This window comes from Coregonus lavaretus (genome assembly GCF_964263955.1).
Source record: "Coregonus lavaretus genome assembly, chromosome: 24".
Lineage (NCBI taxonomy): Eukaryota > Metazoa > Chordata > Actinopteri > Salmoniformes > Salmonidae > Coregonus > Coregonus lavaretus.
In genome coordinates this window covers 40021085-40048439 of record NC_140011.1, presented here as the reverse complement: position 1 = coordinate 40048439, position 27355 = coordinate 40021085, and the positions used below count along the sequence as shown (strand labels likewise).

The window sequence follows — 27355 nt, the reverse complement described above, 5'->3', positions numbered from 1 at the left end:
TAATGGAGCACAGCACATCCATAGAGATAGAAAGACAACTCGTCTCTATTTCAAAGAAGTTAATTTTCTTCTTATTTTGTGTTTGAAGAAAAGCATAAAGCTAATATTGGTGATTTACCGCCACCTGCAGTGCTGGAGTCCTGAACCAAATCTTGTGTCATTTATTTATTGTGGCCACTAGATGGCAGTGATATAGCTTAAAGCCGTTACAAACCATAGGCAACCAAATTTGAAGAGGACAATGCTCTGATCCTTAGCTGATCACTCCCAACCCATAGGAATCCCCACCCAGTCGACTACTTTCATATCATGAATGTTAATTGTGGTGTCTTCATTTGTGTTTAAATTCAACTTACCAGTTACCAGCTCAATGCTTCGAACTCAATGTGTATTGCAACTCAATTCGAGATGCCACCACAAAAATAGTCCACCTACACGTTGGCAGAAGTTCCCTGAACAAACATGTTCAACCCTGTGGCATGCTCAGATCCTGTGGGCTGTTGTGGGTGAAGTATTCAGAGGGGCCACACCTCTTGAAGGTTTCAAGTTTCTTGAAGCAGTGTGAACAGCCTTCCATACACCCTTTTGTACAGCTGCTGCACCTCAACATCTAGACTTCCGGAACAATCCCTCTCCTTCTGGGCCAACCGCAACCTCTGAATAGCTTTCTACCGTGTTAGTAGCCTTCCTGATGGATCAGACAGTCAGAGGGACTGAGAAGGATGTAGAACGTGACGTGACGGACTCCCTTCTGTCAGCTAACAATATTGCAAAGGTCGGGGATACAGTCAACTTCTACAACACCTGGGCAGACAACTATGATCAGGTAGTGAAATTATTCTAATTAATGTACTTTTATTGTACAGACTTCTTATAGATGACTGCTTACTATGATCACTATGGCTTTTAACATTAACTTATTGAGCTGACAAGAGGTCAATTGTAAACAAGCAATTGTGTGTATAACCTAAACATACTACATGCGGGATCATGCACTTCTGGACTTCCACGGGCTGAGTAATGCCGCAAACTGCCTGTCCTTCTGTTTCCATGGTGACCGGGAGACAGCGATGGTTCTGGACTTGGCCTGTGGCACCGGAACGGTCGCATCACTGGTAAAACACAAAACCACACCCACTATGTTAGGACAGTAGGAGGATGATTGACAACACCTCAATTCAAACATATCTTCTTCCCACTTGCTGTATAACTTGTATTGCAGCTTTGAAGTGAGTGATGATGTCTGTGTCTGGTATGCAGCTGAAGAAAATGGGCTTCAGCCACTTCGTGGGCGTTGACTGGAGCAAAGGCATGCTGGAACTGGCCAATAAGATGGGCCTCTACCAGGATCTCAAGCAATGCATGCTGGGAGACTAACCACTTCATAAACAAGCTGGTACCACACAATCTTGAACTTGATATAACTTTAAAATATGGGTGAAATCTTTGAATTGAAACAAAGTGGGACACAGAGAAGGAAGGAAGCTGATGTGTTGATTTGAACGAGCTACACTTCTCTTCCCCCTTTCATTATTTTAATCTCTCTCTTCATCCTCTTGTTACATGCTATTCCCACTCAGAAGCGAGAGCTATGGAAGTTTCCTTCCAAATTATCCCATTCACTCTTTAAAGGGGCGATCTGCAGTTGCTACATCCATTTTTTGACGTATAAATGAAATTGGTCCTTCAGTCAGAAGAGCATGTCCTCTGGCAGTGAGGCCTCTCCTTACTGCTTCTCTCATCATCCTCCTGTCATCCTCTGGGCCACAGGCAACTTTAGCCTTCATCTGCCTAGAGTGGTACCTTAGGTGTTGCCGTGGTTTCGCAGGATCTTGACACTCTCCTCCCTCTCCCTCTCTCTCCCCTCTCTCTCTCTCTCTCTCTCTCTCTCTCCTCCCTCTCTCTCTCTCTCTCTCTCTCTTTCTCCTCCCTCTCTCTCTCGTTCCTCTCTTCTACCTCCCCTATCTCTACCACTCCCTGCAGGTGTGTTTGATGTGGATGTGAACGTCGGAGCTATGGCTCATGGTTATGCACCTGTGAGTGTCGTCAGAGAGATGTGTGAGGCCCTTAAACCAGGTGAGATTCCTCGTTATACTTTACTCATTCTTCTGATTTGTACTGTAGGCTTTATGCTGGAGCTAAATAGATAGATGGAACAATGCCGATAGAAATAAAAAAAAACTCACAACGTCGTCTATCTCTCTTGTTAACGTTGTGTTAGCAACGGTCATCAAAATTGTTTAAAAGGTTTTTAAAACAATTCTAATAAATACAACAGTTGGACAATGGATGAAGATACTGCAAACTTTTAGAATTGTTTAAATCCATCAGACATTGAGTGAACTATAGCACATAAAACATTTAACTGGCAAGGACAGATTTAGCCCAAGATGTCATCTTAAGGAGCCTACCGTTACTCCTTAAGGTCCAAGGATCTCATGTTATTTTCAGAGGTAGACTGGCTCTGGCAGACAAAACAGCCAAATACTCCATCTAAACCAGTGGAGGCTGGTGAGGGGAGGACGGCTCATAATAATGTCTGGAAAGGAGCAAATGGAACGGCATCAAACACATGGAAACCATCTGTTTGATGTATTTGATACCATCCCACTAATTCCACTTCCAGGTGTTACCACGAGCCTGACCTCCCCAATTAAGGTGCCAACAACCTCCTGTGATCTAAACATGAATCGATTCTAAACTGCGATCCGATACACACAGGTGTTCGGGGCATTCTGGATAGCTAATTAGCACAGGTGGTCCCTCTGCCTTCCGTAAACACGCACTGTAACATGGAGCCGTGTGGGAACCCTAAACCCTAACCCTATAAAGGTGTGTATCCATTTGTGTATCAATTTAACCAATTGAAATTATTTCTCGCTGATATGAAAGATAAGGTCCTTTTGCTTCCACAACCCGTACCGCAAGCGATGCATGTTCTGGCCGAGCGTTCGGGCATCTTAACAAAACTCCCCCCGTACAGCAGACGCCTTCGTCCAATGACTCTTATGTGTAATGTAATGGAACTGAGAGTCGTGATCAAGGGCTAGGACTGATAATGAATTGAGTTCAGTGATTTAGGGGAGAATTAAGGTATTCAATGTATTGTCATATACAAATATTTTTTAGAACGCACTCATGTACAGTATACATTTATCTAATGGTATCAGGTATTTCTTTAAATATATTGTCTTAAAATAAAGAAAATGTTGCCTAATTTGCGTAAATACTCTGGGTGTAAGTTAAGATAAAGGGAGGAACAGGGCTGCAACCACCAAAAAACATGTTCTTTGTAGGCTTACCTGTGCTGTCTAGACTGCCTCATTAATTACTGTTGTTGTCACGTTCTGTTGCATAATTCAACAAGTGTGTCAATAGCAGGATACCCTCAGATTATTTACCTTTATTTAATCAGGGAGTCACCATTGAGACCAGTGTCTCTTTTACGAGGGAGCCCTGCTTATACAATTTAATAAAATACCTCAAAAATAAAATACAATATGAAACTAATAAAATACAGCATAACACATATTGCACTTTTTTTTTAGTAGATTTTTTTATTGATGTAGTTCTGTCCTTGAGCTGTTCTTGTCAATTATTGTTCTGTATTATGTCATGTTTAATGTTTTGTGTGGACCCCAGGAAGAGTAGCTGCTGTTTTTGCAACAGCTAATGCGGATCCTAATAAAATACCAACAAAAATACCACAGACAAACATAAATATACACAAAACACAGTCAACTAAAACAAACACATTCTTCGTTATAAAAATCCTCTGTCTGCTTCCTTAACTGCCCTGGGGACACTAAAGCATCTATTTTAAATGTATTTTGGAGATCATTCCAAACGTGTGGAGCAAGACAACTAAAGGCTGACTTACCTAACTCTGTAGACACCAAAGGAGTCTCCAGAGTTAACAGACCCTGTGAACCGGTTTGATACCATGTCATGTTAAATCTTAACAGTGAAGTTACGTATGTCGGAAGTTTGTGGAGCAGGGCTTTGTAAACAAAAAGAGAGTAATGATGTGATCTACATGACTTCAAAGAGGTCCAGCCAAGCTTTTGGTAAAGAATACAGTGATGAGTAATACAACTGTCTCGTGTCATAAAACGAAGGCCGCTATGAAAAATGAGAATATAAATAGTATCACCATAATCAAGAACAGGTAGAAAGGTTGGCTGCACAATCTGCTTCCTGCTGTCTAGAGAGAGACACGATTTTGATGCTGTAAAAAAAAGCCCACTTTAAATCTTAGTTTCTTAACAATCTCATTTGTATGTTTTTTAAACTATAAATCATTGTCAATCCAGATTAGCCTCTACGAATCCGAGAGTGGAAGACTCCTCTCTCGTCTGTAACATGTAAGCTCACTTTTTGTGAACAGTCCCATCAGACTGTTGAATAAACGTAATTTGAACGTACTTTACCTGTGGTCTGCTAATTTTGTCCTTATGTAGGAGGTAATCTGAGACAAAATATCCACAGAATAGTGTTATTAACCCGACTTTCAGTACGCTGGTCTGAATGTTGGTTTCCAATTTTTTTTGAAGCAATTCGCATTCCACATGCACAATATGTCAACGATTAACCGAAGCACAGACCAAACGTTGTCCCACGCAATCAGCTGGCAAATTTCACAAGCACTTCCAGCTGATTGCGAGGGAACGCGCTTTGGTCGACAATGTTCGGTTACATTTGGCTATTGTTTACATATTGTGCATCACGTGAAATGCGTCAGGAGATTGAAATACAAGCAACAGAAACTACCGGCGCGGCAAAAAGTCGGGTAAACTACACTTTCCTGTGGTTACCCTATCTCCACCTCCTACGCCAAAAGGACCAACAGCACAGACAACCGGTAAAGTAGGTTTAAATATCATCGTATTCAACATTCTGGTTTGTAGAGACTATTGCATCTTTTTTACAGCGACTTCTTTCAGACTGAATATCCATGGAGTAACCATGGTAACAGTTTAATGTTTAGACAACCCTCAGATAAGAAATCTACATGCCTGGCTCTAGGTTACACCTATCTAAACATACTCTACATTGTTTGCGAGATCAGACCTTATATCACTATAATCAGAGTGTTCATTTTCGGAAGTTACTTTCATTTCAGCTAATCTAATTTGTAAACATTTCAACTGTATTAAATAATTACTTTTGTCAATTCCACAAAAAATGAACACCCATAAAAATAAAGTTATCTTTCCTCTCTTTCTTGTGATGTAAGTGTCGAGATGATGCGTTAAATCCCCCATCGAACACAGGAAATAGATGGCTGAAAAAGACAGACCGGGGCATGCGCGTTGCTAGCTACATCTGCATGGCGATGAAAGCCAGCTGGGACAACATGAGGTGCATTCAGTTCGCTTGAACGTTTGCTGTGCTGCGTAATGGTTTGTACTGTCCCTATAACTTTCTTGTACGTTCTTGAACAGCCTTTGAGGTATGTTTGCTCCCGTTTGGTGGGTGTGGCGAGGTGTGTCTTGAAGCAATGAGTGACATATCTAAAGGGAAGTGGCCATGCTGTCAGCGTTCCCCAACCCACAACCCAACCCCTCCACGTTTTTTAGCTGGTCGTTCAGTACAGCACCATTTCCGTTCAATTGAATGTTTCAGAACATAAAAACATACTGAACGCAGCCCTGGAATACAATCTGCTACGTTAGTTCTCTTAACCTGCTATGTAAACATGAAGCTGACCCGCGGTGCACCTGACTATGGCCGGTCTAACCAATAATGGAGCTCTGATGTTACACCCATCGCTGTTGATCCACCCACTGATGTTACACCCATCACTGTTGAACCACCCACTGATGTTACACCCATCGCTGTTGATCCACCCACTGATGTTACACCCATCACTGTTGATCCACCCACTGATGTTACACCCATCACTGTTGATCCACCCACTGATGTTACACCCATCGCTGTTGAATATAAAATTGACAGCATATCAACAATTCCCTCTGGGCAAGTCTGGAGAATATATCTAAGGATAACCACACAATATCAGGTGAATGCAGATGCTTCTGAAGCTGAGAAAAATGAGTTGGCATGTGGGAAGAGTCTGACTTTTGGGAAATGGCAGTTAAAGACAAGTACACTGACTTAAGACTACCAAAAGCCTATTTAGACCCAATCACCATCTCTTCAAAGTAAATTACTAAATGTAGTCCAGTTTTTAACATTCTCTATGAAATGGGCTTTGAAATTATGTGTAATTCAATGTAGTGAGCTTTGAATTTGTTGATGTATGTCCATTTTAAAGTGGTTAAAACTAAAGAAAATATACATTTTCATCAAGTTTTTGACATTTTTATGTTTACTTTTTGAAAATATTAATATTAATACATCACTCATTGCTTCAAGCCACACCCTGCCACACCCACCAAACGGTGCAAACATACTTCAAAATCTGTTAAAGAACGTTGAAGAACGTTTTGGGTTGATTGTCTTTGCAGGGTGTTCAAAGATCTTACATGATAAATGCCCATTCCCAAACATATAGATATTTGCTAACGTAGATACTATTCTTTAATAATAATCAAATAGATTGATCAAAACAAAACAAAAAAATACCTACAGTATATACAAAAGAGATTTAGCAGTAAGCCTATCTTGTTTTGAGGTTTTTGGACTGATGTCATATCTATGCTAATATGGCTTCCATTTGCTAACTAGCTAACCAACAACTCTAACAATGTATTTGAGAGAAAACAAAATATACGTTTTTATTGTCACATACTACAAGTGCTCATTGTGCAAATATAGTTTACATGTCGCCAACAATCTAAGCCAACCCTGTCTGTTTTGCCCCATAGTTGCGCACGCGTCGGTTTTGTTACTAAACAACCAACCCGTCTGTGCTGGGAGGGGCATGTATCTGTTGTGCCTTCATTATCTTTAGGGGAAGACAATATTGATTGATTCTTGTTGATTCTATTCAATTGACAATTGAACAATATGAAAATAGTTCAGAATTTCCTGATGGTAACGCTTTGTTCAAAATGTATAAGTGAAAAACATCTGAATGTACTTTACAAATAGTCTCATTGAAATATAATGACCTCAAGTATGGCTCGATCACCAATTGTGATTACAGCATTCCCAAGAGTCTAGATCAGATATACAATAGAAATATACTGTGCACACATCAAAAGATCTTCTGAATGTCCAGATGAAAAACCATCAGAAGATCTGACATTCTTGTCTCATGGCCTGATTACCACCTAACCTGGACTGCGTCAGAATGGGCATACTATCTTATTTAACATGTCACACCATGGGGACGGATGCTAAAACTCACTATATACTGTATATTCTGTGTCACTGCCATCTCTTTCCTGCCAAGTCATGCAGCGTGATCACTTGATGGCCCGTGGAGTACAGAGACTGAGCCTGATTTTTTGGTCTGGTGATGGCAGTCTTCGGCATTTTGGGTTGCTTGGACATCAAGGACCGCTATACTTGGGAAGTCACACGTGTTGATGGTAACATTGTCAAAGCACAGAGCTCTTGGAAGACCTGTGAAGCTGAAAGCTCCGGAGAACCGATGTGTCGAGCATGATCCTGAAGCTTCCATCGTATGTGTGCAATGCTCAAGACTTGATCAATATAGCTATCATTACAGGTGTCAGTGGCATATTGTTTGGAATATGTGCCTTTGCTGAAGCCCATAGAATTGAAGAAGAAAACATTGCTCTTAATTGCTCTTAATTTCTACTGCAATTCATTTCATGCTCTCTGGACTCTGTGTCCTCAATGCTTCCTGCTGGACGGCCAATGGCCTCTCGAACAACCAGCATGAGCCGTCGGTGGCTGATGGTCAGATGTGGGAGTCGGGGAACTGTCTCTACATCAGCTGGGCGGCTGCAATCTCACTTATCCTGGGAGGGGCATGCTGGTTAATATGCCACTTTGGACGTTAAAGCATGCTTTCATTCGTTTTAATTATGTTCAGTCTATTAACAGTAAAATACATGTTGTCGGTGATGTAAACCTGCCAAGGACCGCAATACCTGGGAAGTCAAACGGGTTGATGGCAACATTGTCAAAGCACGGAGCTCTTGGAAGACCTGTGAAATTGAAAGCTCTGGAGAACTTTGTACAGAATGTGTTTTTGAGAAAATATTTGATTTGTACTACTTTGTAAACAGTTCATCTACTAACCAGGAAGTCAGAGCAAAATACGTCACGGAAAATCGTATTTATTCTTATCTGAGTTTCAATAATTTAGGTAACTTTATGCATTCATTTTTTAATGTATTGTAGTCTCTTATATTGCTATATAATTTATCAAACATGGAATACAAGTACTTGTTTTTAATTTCCTTCCATTAATTCCAATAGTTTGTGGCTAATGTTACTTTTTGCCAGTTTGAAATCTACCCAATCTGTCAGATGGTTCTTATCCATACATAACAACATGGCAAAACAAATGAAAATCGTCGATGGTATTAGATTTAAATCATATGGTGTTGCTATAAGTCAACTCCTCTGTCCTTTTTTTCTCGTTAAAATATAAAACAAGTAACTGAATTTCATAACATTACTCTGGTGCAGTATGTTTGAATTAATTTGCAGTTTAGTGTCTTTTCAATTTTACGTTGTTAATAATGTCCGAAAATGAATCTCATCTCTCAGAAGACCACAACAACAACATTCCCTAAAGTCTACATCAGATAAGTGAATACAGTAGATACTGTACATTCATAGAGAATGTATTTTCTCTTATCTAACACCATTCAGACAGAGTTGTACCATACTGTACCTTCTTCTTACAGGTTCAGTTTGAAAGGGATAGGGGTGGTTAAAATATATTGTGTTTTTTTTACCCCTTTTGACTAGGGGTTGCAAAAATCGATTAACTTTCCTAAAACGCCTAGGTTTTCCAGAAATCCTGGTTGGAAGATTCCGGATTTCCTGCTTATTCCCTCTTGATTACGGAAATCCACTAACCAGGAACTCTGAAAACCCTGGGAATTTTGAGAAAGTGAATTTTGCAACCCTACCTTTGACACTGAAACCCTGACTATATGTGAAAACAACCTTCTGTTTTGCCTTCTCTCAAATTCATGTTTGTAAAATGAAGTGGTAGCTCACCCAAATTACTACATCACTTGTTTCCTTACCATGAAAGCAATATATGGACAAGGTGAGACCACATGTGGTTCCAACCATTTATTAATATTGTACATTCAGTCCTTGCGGCCTGAGGGTTTTCACCTGCTCATGAATACACCCATTAGTCAATGAGAGTTACTGTGTTTACTGTGGTCATGTACAAACCCATCCAGACACCAGAGAGCGCTCAATCCTACATTGTCATCCTAATTTGGCAAAACAGAGCTTGCGTTTGTAACATTCAGTTTAGTAGGCTAGAAGCATGTAGGCCGACAGCACATTTGATCCCCACCTCATAGTAGAGATATAATCTTCAGGGTGAACAGGAAAACATCCGTATTTGAATAAACAAAACCCAGACGTCACGTGTGCATCCCGTGTCCATGATCTGGTGAAACTCACATTTGAATCCTTCACAAACATCATGGTCTGCATCACAAATGGCACCCTATTCCCTAGGGGCCCTGGTCAAAAGCAGTGCACTATATAGGCGATAGGGTGCCATTTGGGACACAGTCATGGTTTATCGCTCTCCAAAACAATGCAAACCATTGGTGTGAGCTCAGCCTCAACTCACTCTCTGTCAAACCGGTTCGTCCCGGCTGGGGCTTTCAATAGCGTAGCTGGTCTGGAGTCACAAAGCCTGCTGGGGGGTTCCTAGCCATATGTGCTTCTGCCTCTGCATTGCTTGCTCTTTGAGGTTTTAGGCAGGGTATCTGTAAAGCACTTTGTGACGTCTGCTGATCTAAAAAGGGCTTTATAAAATAAACGTGATTGATTGATTGATTCCTATATGAAGGACTCTGTAGCAGAAGCAACTATCTAGCCTCGTCCTGGTCTGTTTGTGCTGTCTTGCCAACACCGCCAACTCCTATGGTCATTGGCTTGACAATGACCATAGTCAATGACCATAGGAGTTGACAAGACAGCACAAAGAGCTCTGGGGCCAGGCAACAGTCTACACAGAAACCTGATTCTGAGGAACAGTGTCAATTTTGAAAGTACTCGACTTGCTAGGGCACAAGGACAATGTCCATTTTGAAAGTATTCGACTTGCTAGGGCACAAGGACAGTGTCCATTTTGAAAGTACTCGACTTGCTAGGGCACAAGGACAGTGTCCATTTTGAAAGTATTCGACTTGCTAGGGCACAAGGACAGTGTCCATTTTGAAAGTACTCGACTTGCTAGGGCACAAGGACAGTGTCCATTTTGAAAGTACTCGACTTGCTAGGGCACAAGGACAGTGTCCATTTTGAAAGTATTCGACTTGCTAGGGCACAAGGACAGTGTCCATTTTGAAAGTACTCGACTTGCTAGGGCACAAGGACAGTGTCCATTTTGAAAGTACTCGACTTGCTAGGGCACAAGGACAGTGTCCATTTAGAAAGTACTCGACTTGCTAGGACACAAGGACAGTGTCCATTTTGACAGATAGTGCATGCCAGGGCCCAAGCACATCACACAGGCATAACATTTCTGAATTCACATACAAATTCATATTGAACTGACTTTGAGTGTTGCATGTGAAAGAGCTACATAAAGAGGAAATTGTATTTTAAATGTGTCAAAATGAAGCTATGTAACGAACTCAAACTGCAGAACCAAGAAGCTTCATATAAACACAAATCAATAGTCTTACTGTATATCATGTCTGGTTATTGTTAAAGGTACTCAAGGGACTGAATACATATTCATATCAAGGGGAGTAGACTTTTCTTTATATACATTATTACAGCAACAAAACATGGAAATGCTTTTACATGTCACAAACAAACCCAACTAGTAAAAAGCTAACCTAACTTTCAGTGCCAGTTATATCCTTCATCTAATATTAAAATGTCTAACATCACTTTACACACGAAACAAATAAACAAGTAAACATGTACATATAGGCAGAGTTAATGTCCATATTTGCCATAAACCATGCTGTGTGTGTGTGTGTGTGTGTGTGTGTGTGTGTGTGTGTGGTCTCAGAGATAGGTCTTAGTTGGGTTTGAGGATTCGTCCTCGCCGGGTTGAGACTTGTCTGCTAAACTCTCCTGAGACTCCAGTCTTTTCAGCTGAGACTTTGTAGATGGTGCCTTACTCCCCCCAGACTCCGGCCTGTAGCCCTGCTCCACCACACCCAGCCCCTCCTCCTCCCAGGGAGGCCTGGTGTTCACCACTCCCCTGGGCTGAGACTTGGCAGATGCTGCCTGGCTGCTGTGAGACCTGGTGAAGGCCATTTTGCCGTTGGGCTGGGACTTTGTGGACGATCCCCTGCTGCGCTGGGAGGCTGCTGCCTGGCTGGAGGCGGCCCCGTTGGAAGAGCGAACCACCAGGTAGCGGACAGAGGGTCTCTTATCCTCATCGTGGGCCCTGAGGGGGAAGGAGGCGCTTATGAACAGCCCCCCTCCCAGGATGAGAAGGATGGATGCCCCCCAGCCGATGTAGAGACACGCCCCGATCTCCCTCCGCTGAGCGTCGGTGGTGGAGCTGTAGAACCCCTGCACCACCACCCCGGCAGCCCACGAAGTGGGGATGAGGCACAGCAACCCCGTGGCGATCAACACCGTGCCCGCTGCCACGGCAACCCGGTCTTTGACCCCGCCCCCTTGCTCGTCCAGAAACCGAGTGCACTTCCCCCCGACGAAGGCCAGGAGGAGCCCGGCGGCGCCCGTGGCGATGGCGAGGATGGTGAGCGCTCTGGCGGCTTGGAGGTCGGAGGACAGGGCCAGGAGGGAGTCGTATGGTTTACACTGGATCTGGCCCGTACTCTCGACCACGCAGCTCATCCAGATACCCTCCCAGATGGTCTGAGACGTGATGATGGTGGCTCCTATGAAGGCCGTGACCCTCCACATGGGCAGGACGCAGGTCATGATGACCCCCATCCAGCCCAGCAGGCTCAAGGCGCTGCCCAGCATCTGGATCCCCACAGAGGCCATAGTGGTGGGGGCAGAGGAGAGAACACACTGGCTCTCTAGCTGCTTGCTGGTTGTTGTCAGTCAGAGTCCTTAGAAAGTCTGAAGTTCGCCCGCCTCTGTCTGTCTCTCGCGGTCCCTATCTACTTTATTGGCACTCCCTGTGGATCGTTCAGGGTCTGTGAGTCCTGAACTGAAACACTCTTTAGTCACATCCCTTTTCCTCCAGTCTCTCAGCTCTTTAATGGCTGACAGTGTCTTTTTTTCAGCTGACCCTTCTTCAGTTGCAGCCTCTTCTCTCCCTCCGCTAAGCTGCTGTTATGTGTAGTGAGTCACCAGAGATGACAGAGATTCCAGATCGCTGCCCTGCCCACCTGTTACAGGCCTATGCTCCTGCGTACTGTACCTACCTGACTGCCTCTGGGTGTATCTGTATCTGTATACCTGTTCTGCTACACCTGACTCTCTCTCTCTCTCTCTATTTTCTCTTTTTCTCCCTCCTCCTATCAGTCTTTCTCTCTCTCTCTCTCTCTCTCTCTCTCTCTCTCTCTCTCTCTCTCTCTCTCTCTCTCTCTCTCTCTCTCTCTCTCTCTCTCTATCTACGGTGGCCTCAGTATTGTCTTCTCTCTCTCCTGAGTATCCACCTTGGTGACAGTGAGCAGGTGTATATACCCTACCTCCCTCTCGGGGGTGAGTGGGGGAGGTAGAGGTGCCTGTGACAACATTGACATCATCTTCTAGCCCAGCAGGGCCACGTTCAGTTGAAAAACCTTCTTGAACGTTGCAGATAGAAATGCCATGAATAGAGCCGACGTTATTCCTTATTCAACATGTCAGAGAGGCATGTTTGTTCTACATAACCAATTGCTATCTGATTGTTCCATAAAGTTGTATCCTGCTGAACGCGCCCCAGGTTCTTCTCTGGGCGATTAGGGCAGGGCATGATGCAAAGCATTATGGGTCGTGGAACATGAAGGACATTTAACAAATGCTCTAGATTAAGATAAGATAGTACTATTCAGTTAGTTGATGCCTTCATGAACATCTTATGCATTGTAACGTTTCTGATTTTGCCAGACTTTTTGATTTCATAATTTGGGTTTCATTTGATCACAACTATTACAATATGTGAGGGACAGAATGTGTGTCAGATTTTGCATGTGTTACGTGTATGTGTGGTGTGCATGTGTGGTGTGTTTGAAGGGACATATTGAGCAGAGTGTGACAGGCGCAAGAGTGATGTGACAGGGGGAGGAGGAATGTGACAAGGGAGGAGGGATGTGACGGGGGAGGAGGGGTGTGACAGGGGGAGGAGGGATGTGTGTAACAGGATCGGCTGAAAGAAAAGGCTTTTTGTTCAAACAAAAAAAATGGCATCTAGGAAAAAACTGTTTGTAACCATACTCCCCCACTCCCAGACTTCAGAAACACTTCCCTTTCTTGTGGAGCTGTGAAGGAGGCTTTGTGTGGCCAGGTTCAGATTACATGCTGTCAGTTATGAGATTATAAAGGACCATAGGAACTGGTGTTGTGAATTACTGTAATTTAAAGTGTTATGGTGCAAATAATCTGACTGCTGCTGATGGTGATTCAGACAGTATGTCGTGTTTTTAAAGCTGCAATATGTAACTTTTTGGGCGACCCGACCAAATTCACATAGTACTGTGAGTTATAGATCTGTCATTCTCATTGAAAGCAAGTCTAAGAAGCGGTAGATCTGTTCTATGTGCGCTATTTCTATGCTTCCCTTTCTTAAGTTTCATTGTTGCATCTTTTACTTTCAGTTGTGCACACCATCTTCAAACAGCTGAAAATACAATATTTTTGGTTATTGAAAATATATTTCACAGCGGTTTCGATGGTACAATGATTCGCTACACTATGTATTGCTTGTTTTGTCACATAAACGGAAATTAGGATAACTTTTAGAATTATAGCAACCAGTGATTTCTGCATATTGCACCTTTAACTGTGTTTGTGTGTGTGCCCTTATCTGGTAAATCTATGTTGTTGACACTGAAAACAGTATCCTGCTTGTTGCCAGTGTAATGCAAGGGACAGATCGAAATGTAAGCTGTGTAATGTAAGGGGGGGGGGCTGGTCCAACTCAAGGTGTCATAACAAAAAATGCACCCCCCTCCACAACGTAAAAAATATTTTCACTTGACCCTCCCCTTGTACTGTAAAATATATTGAAAACCCTCCCCCTCATAGAATTAACTCAAAATAATGTTTACGAGCACAAACAACAATAACTGTAGCGACCCTGTGTTAATAAACGTTGATATTGACTTTGCCACTTCAGCATGCTTTTGTGGCACGGTCGATGCCAAGCAGGGCTACGGACCAGGAGGTTGAGAGTTCGCTGACCACCACAGCGAGCTCACTCTTCCTGCCTGTTTCATTACACTATGATCAATGATCAGCAAATGGTTAAAAGGGGAAATTTGATTTTCTACATGATCAAGAAAAAAAACATACATTATTTTATCTTTTGTCTCTCCGTGTTTCGTAATTTTCCTTCAATTCACAAGAGGCTGAATGTATCTCACCGGAGAAAGCATCCGAGCGAGCGAAACAGCGCCCCTCTGTCTCTCTATGTGTAGTCCATCTATCCGATGCTGTCTGGTCAAAAAGAGTATGACATTGTTGCCGCCCGTAGCATTGAACGCAAGGGAAGCCAGCGAGCATTTGGCCTCCCTTGATAAAAAAAAGTATACAATAATAGCCAATCAACAAAGCGCTAAACTGAGTGAGCTCAACTTTTAATGGTCCTGGCTCACCAAAAAAAGTGTCAAAGGAAGCCAGTTTGGATTTGGCTTCACACAATCACATCACATCAAGCTAAATGTCACTGACATTTAATAAAATAACATTGAATTGTTGCATCTCATTGTGTTGTCCTCCAGTGGCTAGCTAGCTAGCTAGCTAGCTAAAAGTGGCCCTTTCCTAAATTAGCTAATTATGGAGATAGCGATTTGGACTTGTGGTTTTACTTAATTCTCTGTACTGGCCAATGATTATAATGGTGATTCTGATCCAAGTGGTTTTATTTAATTCTCTGTACTGGCCAATGATTATAATGGTGATTCTGATCCAACCATACATTGTGCCCCTGGCCTGAGAGGATGGAAGTTCAAAATGTAGCTAGATGTAGTAGGCTAATGTTAACTAGCTGGCTAACCGTTGCCCATGAAATGAAGATGAAAGGAATTTGCCAGTGTAATGCAAGCGAAGATCTAAATGTAAGTGGGGCAACGATTAAATTGAATACGCTCCCCCTCAGAATTAACTCAAAATAATGTCAATGCAACACTGGTTGTAATATGGCTTTTTTGTATCCTGTCATGATTTCACCTATGCACCATTACTGTGGCACAGTAAATCACTCTAAGACGTGCTGTGAAATTGTATATGGTTATATTATGTAAGAACAATGGTGCAACTAGGGTTGCAAGATTACTGGAACTTGTAACTATGTATTATTTCACAGTTTTGATGTCTTCACTATTATTCTACAATGTAAAAATAAAGAAAAACGCTGGAATGAGTAGGTGTGTCCAACATTTTGACTGGTACAGTATATGGAAAAATACACGTTTAAAGATTTGATTGCTCTTAAGAAGAGATGACTCTCGGTCGACCAATATTTTTTTGGGTCGAGGACAGCCCTACTCCCTACCTTGTAGGATTACCCATTATGGAAGGCTTGGCTTGATAATCTCCCAATGTCATTACATTTTTGGGTGTTTTGTAACAGATTAATGTCATTAAACTTTTGGGTGTTTTGTAGCAGATGTCTTCATCAAATGGCCACTGAACAGTTCGGATTGATTGATTTTATCAGTTAAAAGAATTGCCTACATACTGTATATACCCAAGGAAGTGACTGGGATAAAGTCGGGGTCCCTATTGTTTACATAAATACATACAATTACATAGATAGAGACTAGGGGTGTAAAGGTTCACCAAACCCACCGTTCGGTTTTGGTGCCATGGTTTGGTTTCGGTTATGGTACAGTGGGAAAATGAAATTCCAACAGTTAAACTAGTTAGTTTTTGTTTATTTGGCTAAATACGCAAAATTAAAAAGCACCATATTTGTTGCCCAAGTCCAGTTTCTGTGACATCATTCACAATTTCCTAGCATTGTCTGTTGTGACATGGATTGTTATGTTGGGCCTCTCAAGTAGAAGTCTAAAACGTTGGGCCCGTTCCGAAATGGACCTGGGGCTTTCTCACCCGGACAAATATGCATAAATAAATTTTTCAACATAGAGACCCGTTCCGAACTGACCAGATGATGACCAGTTCCGTATAGACATGGTCTGATCAGAGTGAAAGAAGCAGCAGAAAAGTCCATTTGTAAGCTACTTTATTAACCAGAGCTGATACAGTGCGAGTGAGAGCAGGTGGAGGAGGGGCCTTGCAGTGTGTGTACTGTGAGTGAGTGACACAGGAGCAATGAGGGAGGAAGAGGCAGCAACCAACCATAACAAGCCGACTCTCGCTAGAATACTAACTTCTAGCTTGTCTTAGCTAGGTTATTTATCATCCAATATGATTATTTAGTACCTGTCTTGACTGAATCAAACCGAGAGAAGCTAGTTGGCTAAGATAGCTGGCTAAGTTAGCTAACCAGCTAGCTAGGCTAATTGAGTCGCTGCATGCACTTTGTTCCTGTCCTATAGTTACAAATAACAACACCTCCATTCAGATTATTAAATAGCAGCCTACCTGTTGGCTCTTGGTCAATATACTTCTCATTTAACTTTTAAATCTATCATTGTAATTCCATCTTCCATTGCTAAATTCCCGGCTGCGCCTCACAAAAGGATCATTTGAAATCTGCCACTTAAGATTACAATATTTTTTCAGCTCAGATTTACTCACGAGGCAATGGCATAAAACGCATGCGTAGGCATAGCCTATAGGCCTAGTGTTTTTATAAAAAATATGTATTATTTGTATTCATTAGGGTTCACTGTGCGAACCAAACCGAGGTCCCTGTACCTAACGGTTCGGTACGAAAAATGCTCAACCTCCAGATGAGCATGAGGGGGGTTTAAGTACAATTCTTACAAGCTTGTTTGGCTGGTCTGTAGCTTTAGGCTATTTCTTAGATCAGGGTTGCCCAACCCTGTTCCTGGAGAGCTACCCTCCTGTAGGTTTTCGTTCCAACCCCAGGTGTTACTGTTGTGTCGAGCAAACTTTGCTAATTATGCTGTGATGACCAAGGAGAACCGCTGACGCTGTATTTTCATCATAAGGTTTATTCATAACAAAGGGTTACAGCGTCGATTTACAGATACCTGCAGATACCCGGAGAATAATCGGCCCATCTCTAATCTGATTATTCTGCTTCTCCTCTGTCCTAACTGTGGTATATATTCTATGTAATCTGATATGGTTGTTCCCCTACAGACCAATCACCTGTCTCCACACAACAGACTTCTTCTGTTCTATGGGGTGTCCCTCTAAAACTGCTCCCTCTAAAACTGAATAAACATCCTCTCAGGTTCCACTTTGAAAACATTAGCAAAGTCATAACTCCTCAGACACTACATATTCCCCCCTTCGAGACTAATTAAGTCTAGAAAACAAACAGAATAGGATTATGACAAGTAACAATTTATCTTATTGAATATCTTTAACAATAACCCAAAAACACATTTTTCTATGGAGTGTAAATACCTTTCTATGAAATATGAACAAATCTTTATGAAGTGTGAATACATTTCTATGAAATATGAACAAATCTCTATGGAGTGTGAGAGCGAAAAACCTGTCTGGCAGCCTTCTTTCCAAATATCCATCCATCAATCAATCAAGACAGTAAAATTCTCTCACGGCCCCTCTGCCCCAGGCAACCACTTAAGTACTCCAGATCAATTCATAAATCTTTATCAATGCATTTCAAACTATGATGCAATTTGAATACACATGAAAGCCTCAGCAAACAAAATACAATCAAAAAATGTCCACACTCAGGCTGGTCGACCCATCGGACCCTACTGTGGATTCTCTCTATCCCTGCCTAGACCCAATGTCCCTAAGCATTCACGAAATAAACAAAAACATCTGAGATCCCCACATGTACCCAATAACAGCAAATATCATTCTACAAAAATTAATACAGAAAGAATATGACACAAATTATGTATTACACATGCAAATATGTCTATATATCATTGCAGACACTGGAATGTAGTCCACTACACTTCATCTCCTCAGCAGTGTCGACTTCCAATGCATCTTCGATGATGGAATCGGAACATTTCCACACCTTCCTTGTTCCTTCATATTGTCCTTTCATATTGTCCCTTCATATTGTCCTTGTTTGAGTATTTGAATCTCTACACATTCCCCCAAATGCTTCTGGAAGAAAAGAAAAGACCAAACAGTATCTTTTGCAAAACAACACATTCAAATTAAAACATCAATATCAACTAAGAATATAAAAATGATATATAAAATGAATCACATTCTATTTCCCCCCTTTGATTCATAACCAAATACTAACTATCACCATAATATTTAAACCCCCTTTGAAAAATTATCGGATATTCAAAATTGATATCTATCTATCAATACTCATTTGAGTCTTGACAGAAGGTTAAACCCTCTTATCGTTTCATTTGCAAAACCCTTCAAAATATAGGTAATATTATCTATGTTATCTTCTCAAATTTTACACCATACCATGGAAAAATCCCCACTTCTCTCTTAGACTTATCCTCCAATGGTAGGCTTACCAGACTATGAAACTTCTCTCTTTCAGAATCAGATTTATCTATGTCCCTTTCTTCCCCTCTTTTAATTTTAAAAACCTCATATGGAAGCTTCAACTTCAACATGTAACAACATCCTATCCATCCATAGGTAAGAATATATTCTCTCTCACCACAAACCCCTAAATATCTCTAAAATCCCCCAATAGTCACATTACCATTCAAAAACTTCTCTCCACATGAGAGGAATCTCACCTCTACACATTCCTTCTCTCACATCTACAAGGAAGATGAGCTGTATCACTCATCCTAACCCTAATGACAGTCTTTTCCTCTAAAATTGGTGCTGAAGCGATTGGCTCCCTTGTAATCAAATGTGATATAGTTATAGCTTTAATAACTGTCAATGTTGAAAGAGTTAAATTGCTTCTCACTATTGTTATAATATGCTGAAGTGTTGATGTCATTGTTGATAATTCACCCATTCTCCCTAAGGCTTTGAACTCTTGACTTGTATTTCCATCTATCACCACCAGTGTCACTACATTAACTCTCAGTCCTAACTCTAATCCCTCACTTTCAAACTTTTGATTATAAAAAATACACTTATAATCATCTTGATCTTCCTGCTGGGAATTGTAAATATAGATACTACAATCACCCTCAATCTTCTCTTATCATTCAGCAATGCATACTTTCTCAATGCAACTGCTCCTTACAGATCTAAACTCCTGCCATATATATCTTCCCACTGAACTCTAAATTTCCCTTCACCACTGTTCTCTCTCTCTTACTACTAACATTAAAACTTAGCTGACTGTCCTAGAGTTCCTTCAACCCTAGTTTTCCTAACTTTTTAATCTGACTTTTTCTCCTAACTTTAAAAAAACCCTTTCACTGATTTATCCACAAAATCCTTTCCCTCTAATTTTAGAAAAACCATTTCACTGATTTATCCACAAAATCCTTTCCCACTAATTTTAAAATATGTGATCGGGAAGTCCCCACCTGCTTATGATTTCTTTACACACAGACTTGGCAAACGATTGAGCATATTTTAGCTTAGTTTAAAATCCTATTCCCCTCTTGGTGTAGGAATGTAACCAAGAATAACAGTCACCCCCTGTAAACATTATTTTTAAGACAGATTGTCCTCCTTCCTATGATATTATCTTTTCAAGCAAATATGATTCCCAAAAAACCCTACTCTTTTATGATCTGTCTCCTAATCTTAGCCTTCTTTAAAGAATCTTCACTGAGATTTCCAGTCCAAAATACTAAAGACAAATCCATCTCTGTCATCATAAACCATTGGTAAACCTTTTCCTTTGGCACTTCTACCAGACAGCCGTCAGGTGTACATCTTATTGTACAGTTCAACTTACACAATGCTTCTCTTCCCAACAATGCAATAGGTATATGTTCTGATACCAGTATGAGTATTGTAATTTTTCTCTGATTTTTATAGCAGAGCTCAATTGGTTCCTTAAGAGTAATCAGCTGTTTTACTCCCTCAAATCCCTATCCTAATTAGTTAATTTTACATAGTGAGATATGTAACCTCTTCAGGCTGAACACAGATAAAAGCTGTTCCGCTATTCACCATCACTTCTCATAGTCCTTTGTTTTCACTTCAATTGTTGGATATTTTTCCTAATTGGTGCTACCAGCTGACACCCCCCTTTCGGATCTTCTAGGCACCCCTAGAATCCTTGCTCCTTTAAGGGTTCACCTGTCCTCCAGATGATCTTCACTTGCTCCTGTATCTTCCTCTGAAATTCTTTCTTTCCAGAAACTATCTATGGATATGAAACAACTTGTACCACTAGTTGTGGCTGGTACTATTGCATTTGACCTTGTTCAGTTGAAGCTGTGGCAGTGATTGTTGATTTGGTTCACACTAATTCTTCATAACCAAAGCTTTTCTTCTCCTTCTTATTCTCCCCCCAGTTGTATTTCATAAAGTTTTCTGAGAGTTGCTTGGTCCTGTTCTTTCTTGTTGTTGACATATCGGTATTCTTCAAAGGCTTATATTCTAAGTTCTGTCCTCGAAATATAATCTTCCATCATCTTCTTACTGGTGCTCTCTTTCCTTGGCCTCAATGTATACTTTTTCTTCTCCTCCAATTCTTGGGATCCTTTCCTCAGCAGTTTTTTCTTCTCTTCTGTATCTTCAGCTTCTTGAGTTGTTCTTCCAGTTCTCATTGTCTCTTCTAAATTATTCCCCTTATCCAGGCATAATACACATCAGTCTATATCTCTTTCTATTTCTTCTTTACTAATCATTGTAGAATAAAATCCTCTTGAATATGAAGCACCTTTAATCTCCAAATCTTTATCGCTGTCTTCATCTTTGCTTTCCCTCATTCCACTCTTAGTTTCCAGACATCTCATTTTCTTCTTACTTTTGGAGTTTTGGATTCATCTTTATGGTCCTTTCTGCTTCTCCTCTCTCTATTATTCAATCACTTTCATCATGTCAATGACGTCAGGGTTAAGATTCCTTCCACTAGCTATGGTTGTTCAATGTCAGGCCAACTTTTATTCCCTTTTCCAGATAACCTTTAGTTAATGGTATTGCAAGGTTTACTATTTTCAACTATATCAACAGGTGTAATTACTTTCATAGTTCTGATGTCCTTTTTCCCCCTTGTAACAACTATTTTTTTATATTCCTTTATTGTGAATTATTTTTATTTTAGACTATATAGCCTATGGCTTCCTCCCTATTTGTTTCTTTCTATTATTATTTTTTCTTCCCCAAATTAATTAATTAATCAATTAATTAATTCATCAATTTATTTATTCATTTTATTTTATTTTATTTTACCATATTATTGATTAGTGGCAATCTTACCACATCCAATCAGGAAAGTAAATGAAAGTAGTCAACTTCAGAGCAACCCAAAAAAAGAAAATACTTATAATCCTACAACACTACAGTACTCACAAACCCCATTGCTTAATAAGCACCAATTACCTTAATTGTACAGAATAATGTCAGTACTCGATTCCCAACACAACTCTAATCAAACCCACTCATGCACAAAAACTCCAAAATGCAATTCTTATTTCCATCAATTGATCAGTCTTTTGCCAAGTCCTTGTCAAATTGTCATAACATCAAATATGCTAGGCACACAAAATATCCTGTATGGGAAGGTAGGTTTTTGTAAACAGAACAGTACTGGCCTTAGTTTTTTGACTTGATCCTGTTGCAGCAGACTCTGTCGCATCACACCCTGTCGCGTGATGTACATGTCAGCACTTCCTCTCTCTCTCTCTCTCTCTCTCCTCGTTCCTCTTATCATCTCTCATATCACAAAAGAACAAAGAAACAGACAAGAATCCAGTAGTTTATGCAGTCACTGAGTTATTTCAACCATTCAATATTCCTCTAGTCACATTCGCGCTAAGAATTAACTCAGGAATAATATAAATAGCTCAATAACATTTTATTTTATTTATTTATTTAATTATTTTTATTTTTAATCCGTCAACATCTCTCTCTCATTTATCAATTCAATAGGTCTCAAGAAAACAGTTTCATCGTCAAACAACAGCCGATGTAACAACCAGAACACACTATTAGACTCTAAATGTCTATCTCTTTGTTCGTCTGTATCTCCCCGCAGAGGAGTGTAGGCAGAGGAGTGGCATATTTAGCCCTACATCACTCTAGTCATAAAATCACGCGCATGCGTAGTTCAAACATTAATACGATTTCACAGTGGAAGGAGCTCTCTCCCAGCTCTCTCCAAGTCAGACAACAGAAAGTTAACAGTCCCGCTGTAGTTCCTCTCTTTTACCCCTCATAGACAAACAATAACACTTAACAGAGCTCACAAACCATAGGACACAAATCCTACACTATTCTATAGACAATTTTAAGAGGCTTAAACCATTCCTATGGACCCCTAAGGTAACAAATAGCATGTAGCATGTAGCATTTAGCAATTAGCATGTAGCATGTAGCCTGTTACCTCCATTGTGTCATATAATTCCTTTGTCTTAAATTTTTGCTACCACGAGGTCCCTCGGAAATTCAATGAGCGGTCACATCAACCAAATGATTCGTCAACCACATGTTGAGAGGTAACATACAATAGAATATATATACCACAGCCTCAAGTCCCCTGGACTCACCTAAATACACCTAACGTATTTTTAGGATTTTTGGCCCATCCTAGTGATCGCCTCATTTGAGGGCTACCGTTGATTCACAATGGCTCTAAATTGTACACATATACCTTGGCCTTATTCCTTTCAATCTATTCTTCTTGAACTTTATTCAAGCAAAATATCCCTATAGACACTCCCCCCTTTTTGCGTTGTTTACCAGCGCAAACAAATTTAGAATGGACTCCTATCCCACAGCACATCAGCAACGCACACACGCAAGTTCTTTAACGGTGCATTCTCTCAACGCCGACACACACAGACACACGAACCGACCAGAGCCCAAAGTGGAGAGAAAACTCACCCTTATCAGCCTGACTCTGGAGCTAGAGTCAGCTCGGCGCCCATGAATGGAACGCTGAGAAAAACGCAATTCGTCCAAATTCCTCGTCGCCATTTTGTTGTGTCGAGCAAACGTTGCTAATTATGCTGTGATGACCAAGGAGAACCGCTGACGCTGTATTTTCATCATAAGGTTTATTCATAACAAAGGGTTACAGCGTCGATTTACAGATACCTGCAGATACCCGGAGAATAATCGCCCCATCTCTAATCTGATTATTCTGCTTCTCCTCTGTCCTAACTGTGGTATATATTCTATGTAATCTGATATGGGTGTTCCCCTACAGACCAATCACCTGTCTCCACACAACAGACTTCTTCTGTTCTATGGGGTGTCCCTCTAAAACTGCTCCCTCTAAAACTGAATAAACATCCTCTCAGGTTCCACTTTGAAAACATTAGCAAAGTCATAACTCCTCAGACACTACATTACTAACCTGATTAATCTTATCAACCTGCTAATTATTTGAATCAGGTGTGCTAGATTAGGGTTGGAGCAAAAACCTACAGGACAGTAGCTCTCCAGGAACAGGGTTGGGCAATCCTGCCTTAGATGCTTGGGGCTGCTGGTGAACAATGGTGTGCAGGCATATTCAAATATTTTATTTATTTTTTAACCTGTATTTAACTAGGCAAGTCAATTAAGAACAAATTCTTATTTACAATGACGGCCTACCAAAAGGCAAAAGGCCTCGTGTGGGGACGGGGGCTGGGATAAAAAAAAAAGTATAAATATATTAGGAAGGTGTTCTTAAATGTTGTACACTCAACAATCTCCTTTCAATCACTTTTTGAAACTTTTGGATGTGAAGGACTGACCTCTGAAGAGAATAGCTACCCCTGAGGTCCTGTTTTTGATGTCACCTGACCAAACAGATCAGAGGATGTCAGCGGAAGGTCTGACATCAGAGTTTCCAGAAGCTCCTGGGCAGAGGTTGCAGGTGGTCTTGTCTCAGTGCCATCTGACTGCTGTTAGCTGGTTGATGATCTCTGGTCGATCTCGGGTGCTGGGCTGGATGGTTGGGTGCAGAAGTCATGCAGGTCTCCTTTGTATCAACTGTGATGAGGGTTGGGTGAGCTCTCCAATCTGCTTGACCTTCGCTGGCTGTTGCAAGTAGTTGGGTAAGTTCTAAAGGAGTGGTTGGGCAGGTTCTAAAGGAGTGGTTGGGCAAGTTCTAAAGGAGTGGTTGGGCAAGTTCTAAAGGAGTGGTTAGGCAGGTTCTAAAGGAGTGGTTGGGCAGGTTCTAAAGGAGTGGTTGGGCAGGTTCTAAAGGAGTGGTTGGGCAGGTTCTAAATGAGTGGTTAGGCAGGTTCTAAAGGAGTGGTTGGGCAGGTTCTAAAGGAGTGGTTGGGCAGGTTCTAAAGGAGTGGTTGGGCAGGTTCTAAAGGAGTAGTTGGGCAGGTTCTAAAGGAGTAGTTGGGCAGGTTCTAAAGGAGTGGTTGGGCAGGTTCTAAAGGAGTGGTTGGGCAGGTTCTAAAGGAGTGGTTGGGCAGGTTCTAAAGGAGTGGTTTGTGGCTCTACCCATGTTGCACTTAATTTCTTGGTCTCAGTCTCTAGTGTATTTTCAGAGCTCCTGCAGAAGGTGAGTGTGCATTCAGCTGCAAGACGGCCTAGGGAATCACACTTACTGCATTCTTTGGGTTGCCCTGCATTGAAGATATGGCCCCTACAATGTCCTAATTGGATAATTGATGGTATGTGCTGCAATCTTCCTCAGTCTTTTCTAAGGCGGACAACAAAGCACCTAGCACCTGTTCTAATAACATCCTTATCTCTTAACTCTATGCCCCGTAGCACAGTGCAATGGAAGGAAAGCCAAGTCTGGATGTCTTCAGTGCTGATCTTTTCTGAGTACATGATTACTGTGACTGTTCTTGAGTCTCTTTCAAAAAGTAGTGTCGTGGAAATTCACCACTAAGGACTCAAACTCAACGTAAATGAATCAATCTTTATTATCATGGCCGGAGAGGTTCACTAACTCTGACAAGGGCGTTCTCTTTCAGTCCTTATATACGGCTACACAAACAAGTCATATAAGCATGATTTACATTATTCATTATTAATGTTGGTTCCTGCATGTGACTGAGACGTTGAAACTGAGATACTCCTTTTGGTCCCCATAGCAATGTTCTGGGCATACTGCCAATTGGTCTGAGGAGGAGGTCACAGTCACCTACATGAACCAAGATGGAATGAGAAGAGATGCTGTGTACAATTCAAGGCTATCTCTTCAGACAACAACATTTTCCCTCACATTCCCTATTTTAATCACTCTGTGATAATTATTGTAAAATGTTAAGGTAAGCATTAGATTATGGCTTAAACTATCAAAAGAGGTTCTATACTTCTATTAAAGTAAGTGAAATGAACACATAAAACCATACACTTAATCCTTTCAAACCCTTCACTCTGGGTTGTACAATCTAAAATACACACATACACAAGGGATCTGTAGACTCAGAGGTAAATACATCTCTCAATGTTTAACCATTGTTTCCATAGCTCTTACCACAATCAGGTTGCATTGACCTGTTCTGTACTAACTGTCCCTGGGACATCGACTAGTCAAAATATAAAAACCTGTTGTTTAACAAATACAATAGGGCCTTCAAAAAGTTGGTGCTGACTTATCAGCTCAGTATTCTGTACTAAAATTTTTACTTGGATCTACTTCAATTCTGGACAATGTTCCACGTAATGGAAACAGATTGTTTTAGATGACATTACCTTCTTATATAAATAACTGGTATATTCAAACTATCGAATTGAGAAATAATAATTGGAAATTGTCAAAAACGTATTTTACTCAATTATTCATACCTGTGTCCCTTACAGCCTGAGTTCAGTGAGTACCACTCACTTTCACTGGCGGCCTATCTATTGGTCCACAGGAAGCTTATCTTTAACCCAAACACCAGATGGCAGCCTCTAATATAATATCAGTCCAAAGGTTCAGTCCCGCTGTTCGTCAAGTGACCTTTTATTGAAACATTTACTTCTTCAAATTACTAAGATATTGCATTATTAGAGTGCGATCTGAAAGCCACTAATATTAGCATTCACATACTGTCAACACTCATTACATTTGACATCAACTGACTGACCATGAGTACCATGAATACTTTCCATTTTACTGTATTTATCCCTGTCATTGTTACTTTCACTAGTCTCCACATCTGTTTCCTTCAACTAGAACCCCTCTACTCTTCCCAATAGGAAAACCGTCTCAATCACTACTGCTAATGCACACGGATCACTCTCAAACTATGTTCTGCTTTTACCCCTATTGTAAGGTTTAAAAACAAACAAAACAAACATAACTTTCTCCTTATTGGAAGGCATTGTTTGCATTTTAGTCTACCCTAACAATGTTACTCTTAATATTTAATACCAATTTCCGTTGGATATGCACTTTCTGCTTCACACTCATTAAATGTCTTATTTTGAGATTCATATGTAATGCTCCAAAATTATAAAATACATCGGCCAATTCAGAAGGGGAGAGAAACTTTGGAGGGAGCTTCCTTTTTAAGGTACTGTAGCTCTCGAGACTAGAGTTTATTTCTGGGATCAACAGTTATTATAACTGGGCTAGCACTGCCTATCAGTTCACTGTGATTGGAATCTTCTGTCCATAAGGTTTCTGGCACCTGAGACAGAATAGACTGGGAGGCAGTGTCAGACCCCCACTTCTCCTGGGGGAGTGGTTCAATTTGCCTGCTTACTCATTGGTTTAATATCTCATCATTTGGGATATCAACAAAAACTCCAACTGGGTACAATACATTTTAGCATTAAGTTTAGTTAGCAAGTCTCTACCTAGCAAGTTAAACGGTTGAGTGGTCCTAGATAAACATTCATTGATCCTATTGAATAGGGCATGGGTTTTGTTTCAAAATGTATTACCGGGATGGAGGAAACCCCATAATAGTTTAAGCACCTGTATCTACCAACATAGGAATTCCCTTTCCCTGTATGTTTACCATAATGTTTGGGCCAGATTGGTTTACTTTTATCTGTGGGTATTGCTGTATTAAAGATGTTGTTTCCCCTGAGGGGCATCCCT

At 40.9% G+C, this 27355-nt stretch overlaps 1 protein-coding gene and 1 long non-coding RNA gene across 3 annotated transcripts; one reads left to right on the top strand and one right to left on the bottom strand.

Moving 5' to 3' along the window:
• Positions 1-553: 553 nt before the first annotated feature.
• LOC311099688 lies at positions 554-27355 on the top strand. Of its 2 annotated transcripts, XR_014609751.1 has the most exons (4): positions 559-826; positions 1069-1115; positions 1984-2076; positions 25413-27355. It is a non-coding gene; the product is annotated as an uncharacterized lncRNA (long non-coding RNA). The 2 variants fall into 2 exon arrangements; XR_014609750.1 differs by lacking the exon at positions 1069-1115 and having other exon boundaries at positions 554-826.
• Positions 11104-12060, bottom strand: LOC311099674 (claudin-4-like; the record flags this gene model as incomplete). Its single annotated transcript, XM_084140394.1, has 1 exon — positions 11104-12060. The coding sequence occupies one exon, from the start codon at positions 12058-12060 to the stop codon at positions 11104-11106; it is 957 nt and encodes a 318-aa protein (XP_083996520.1).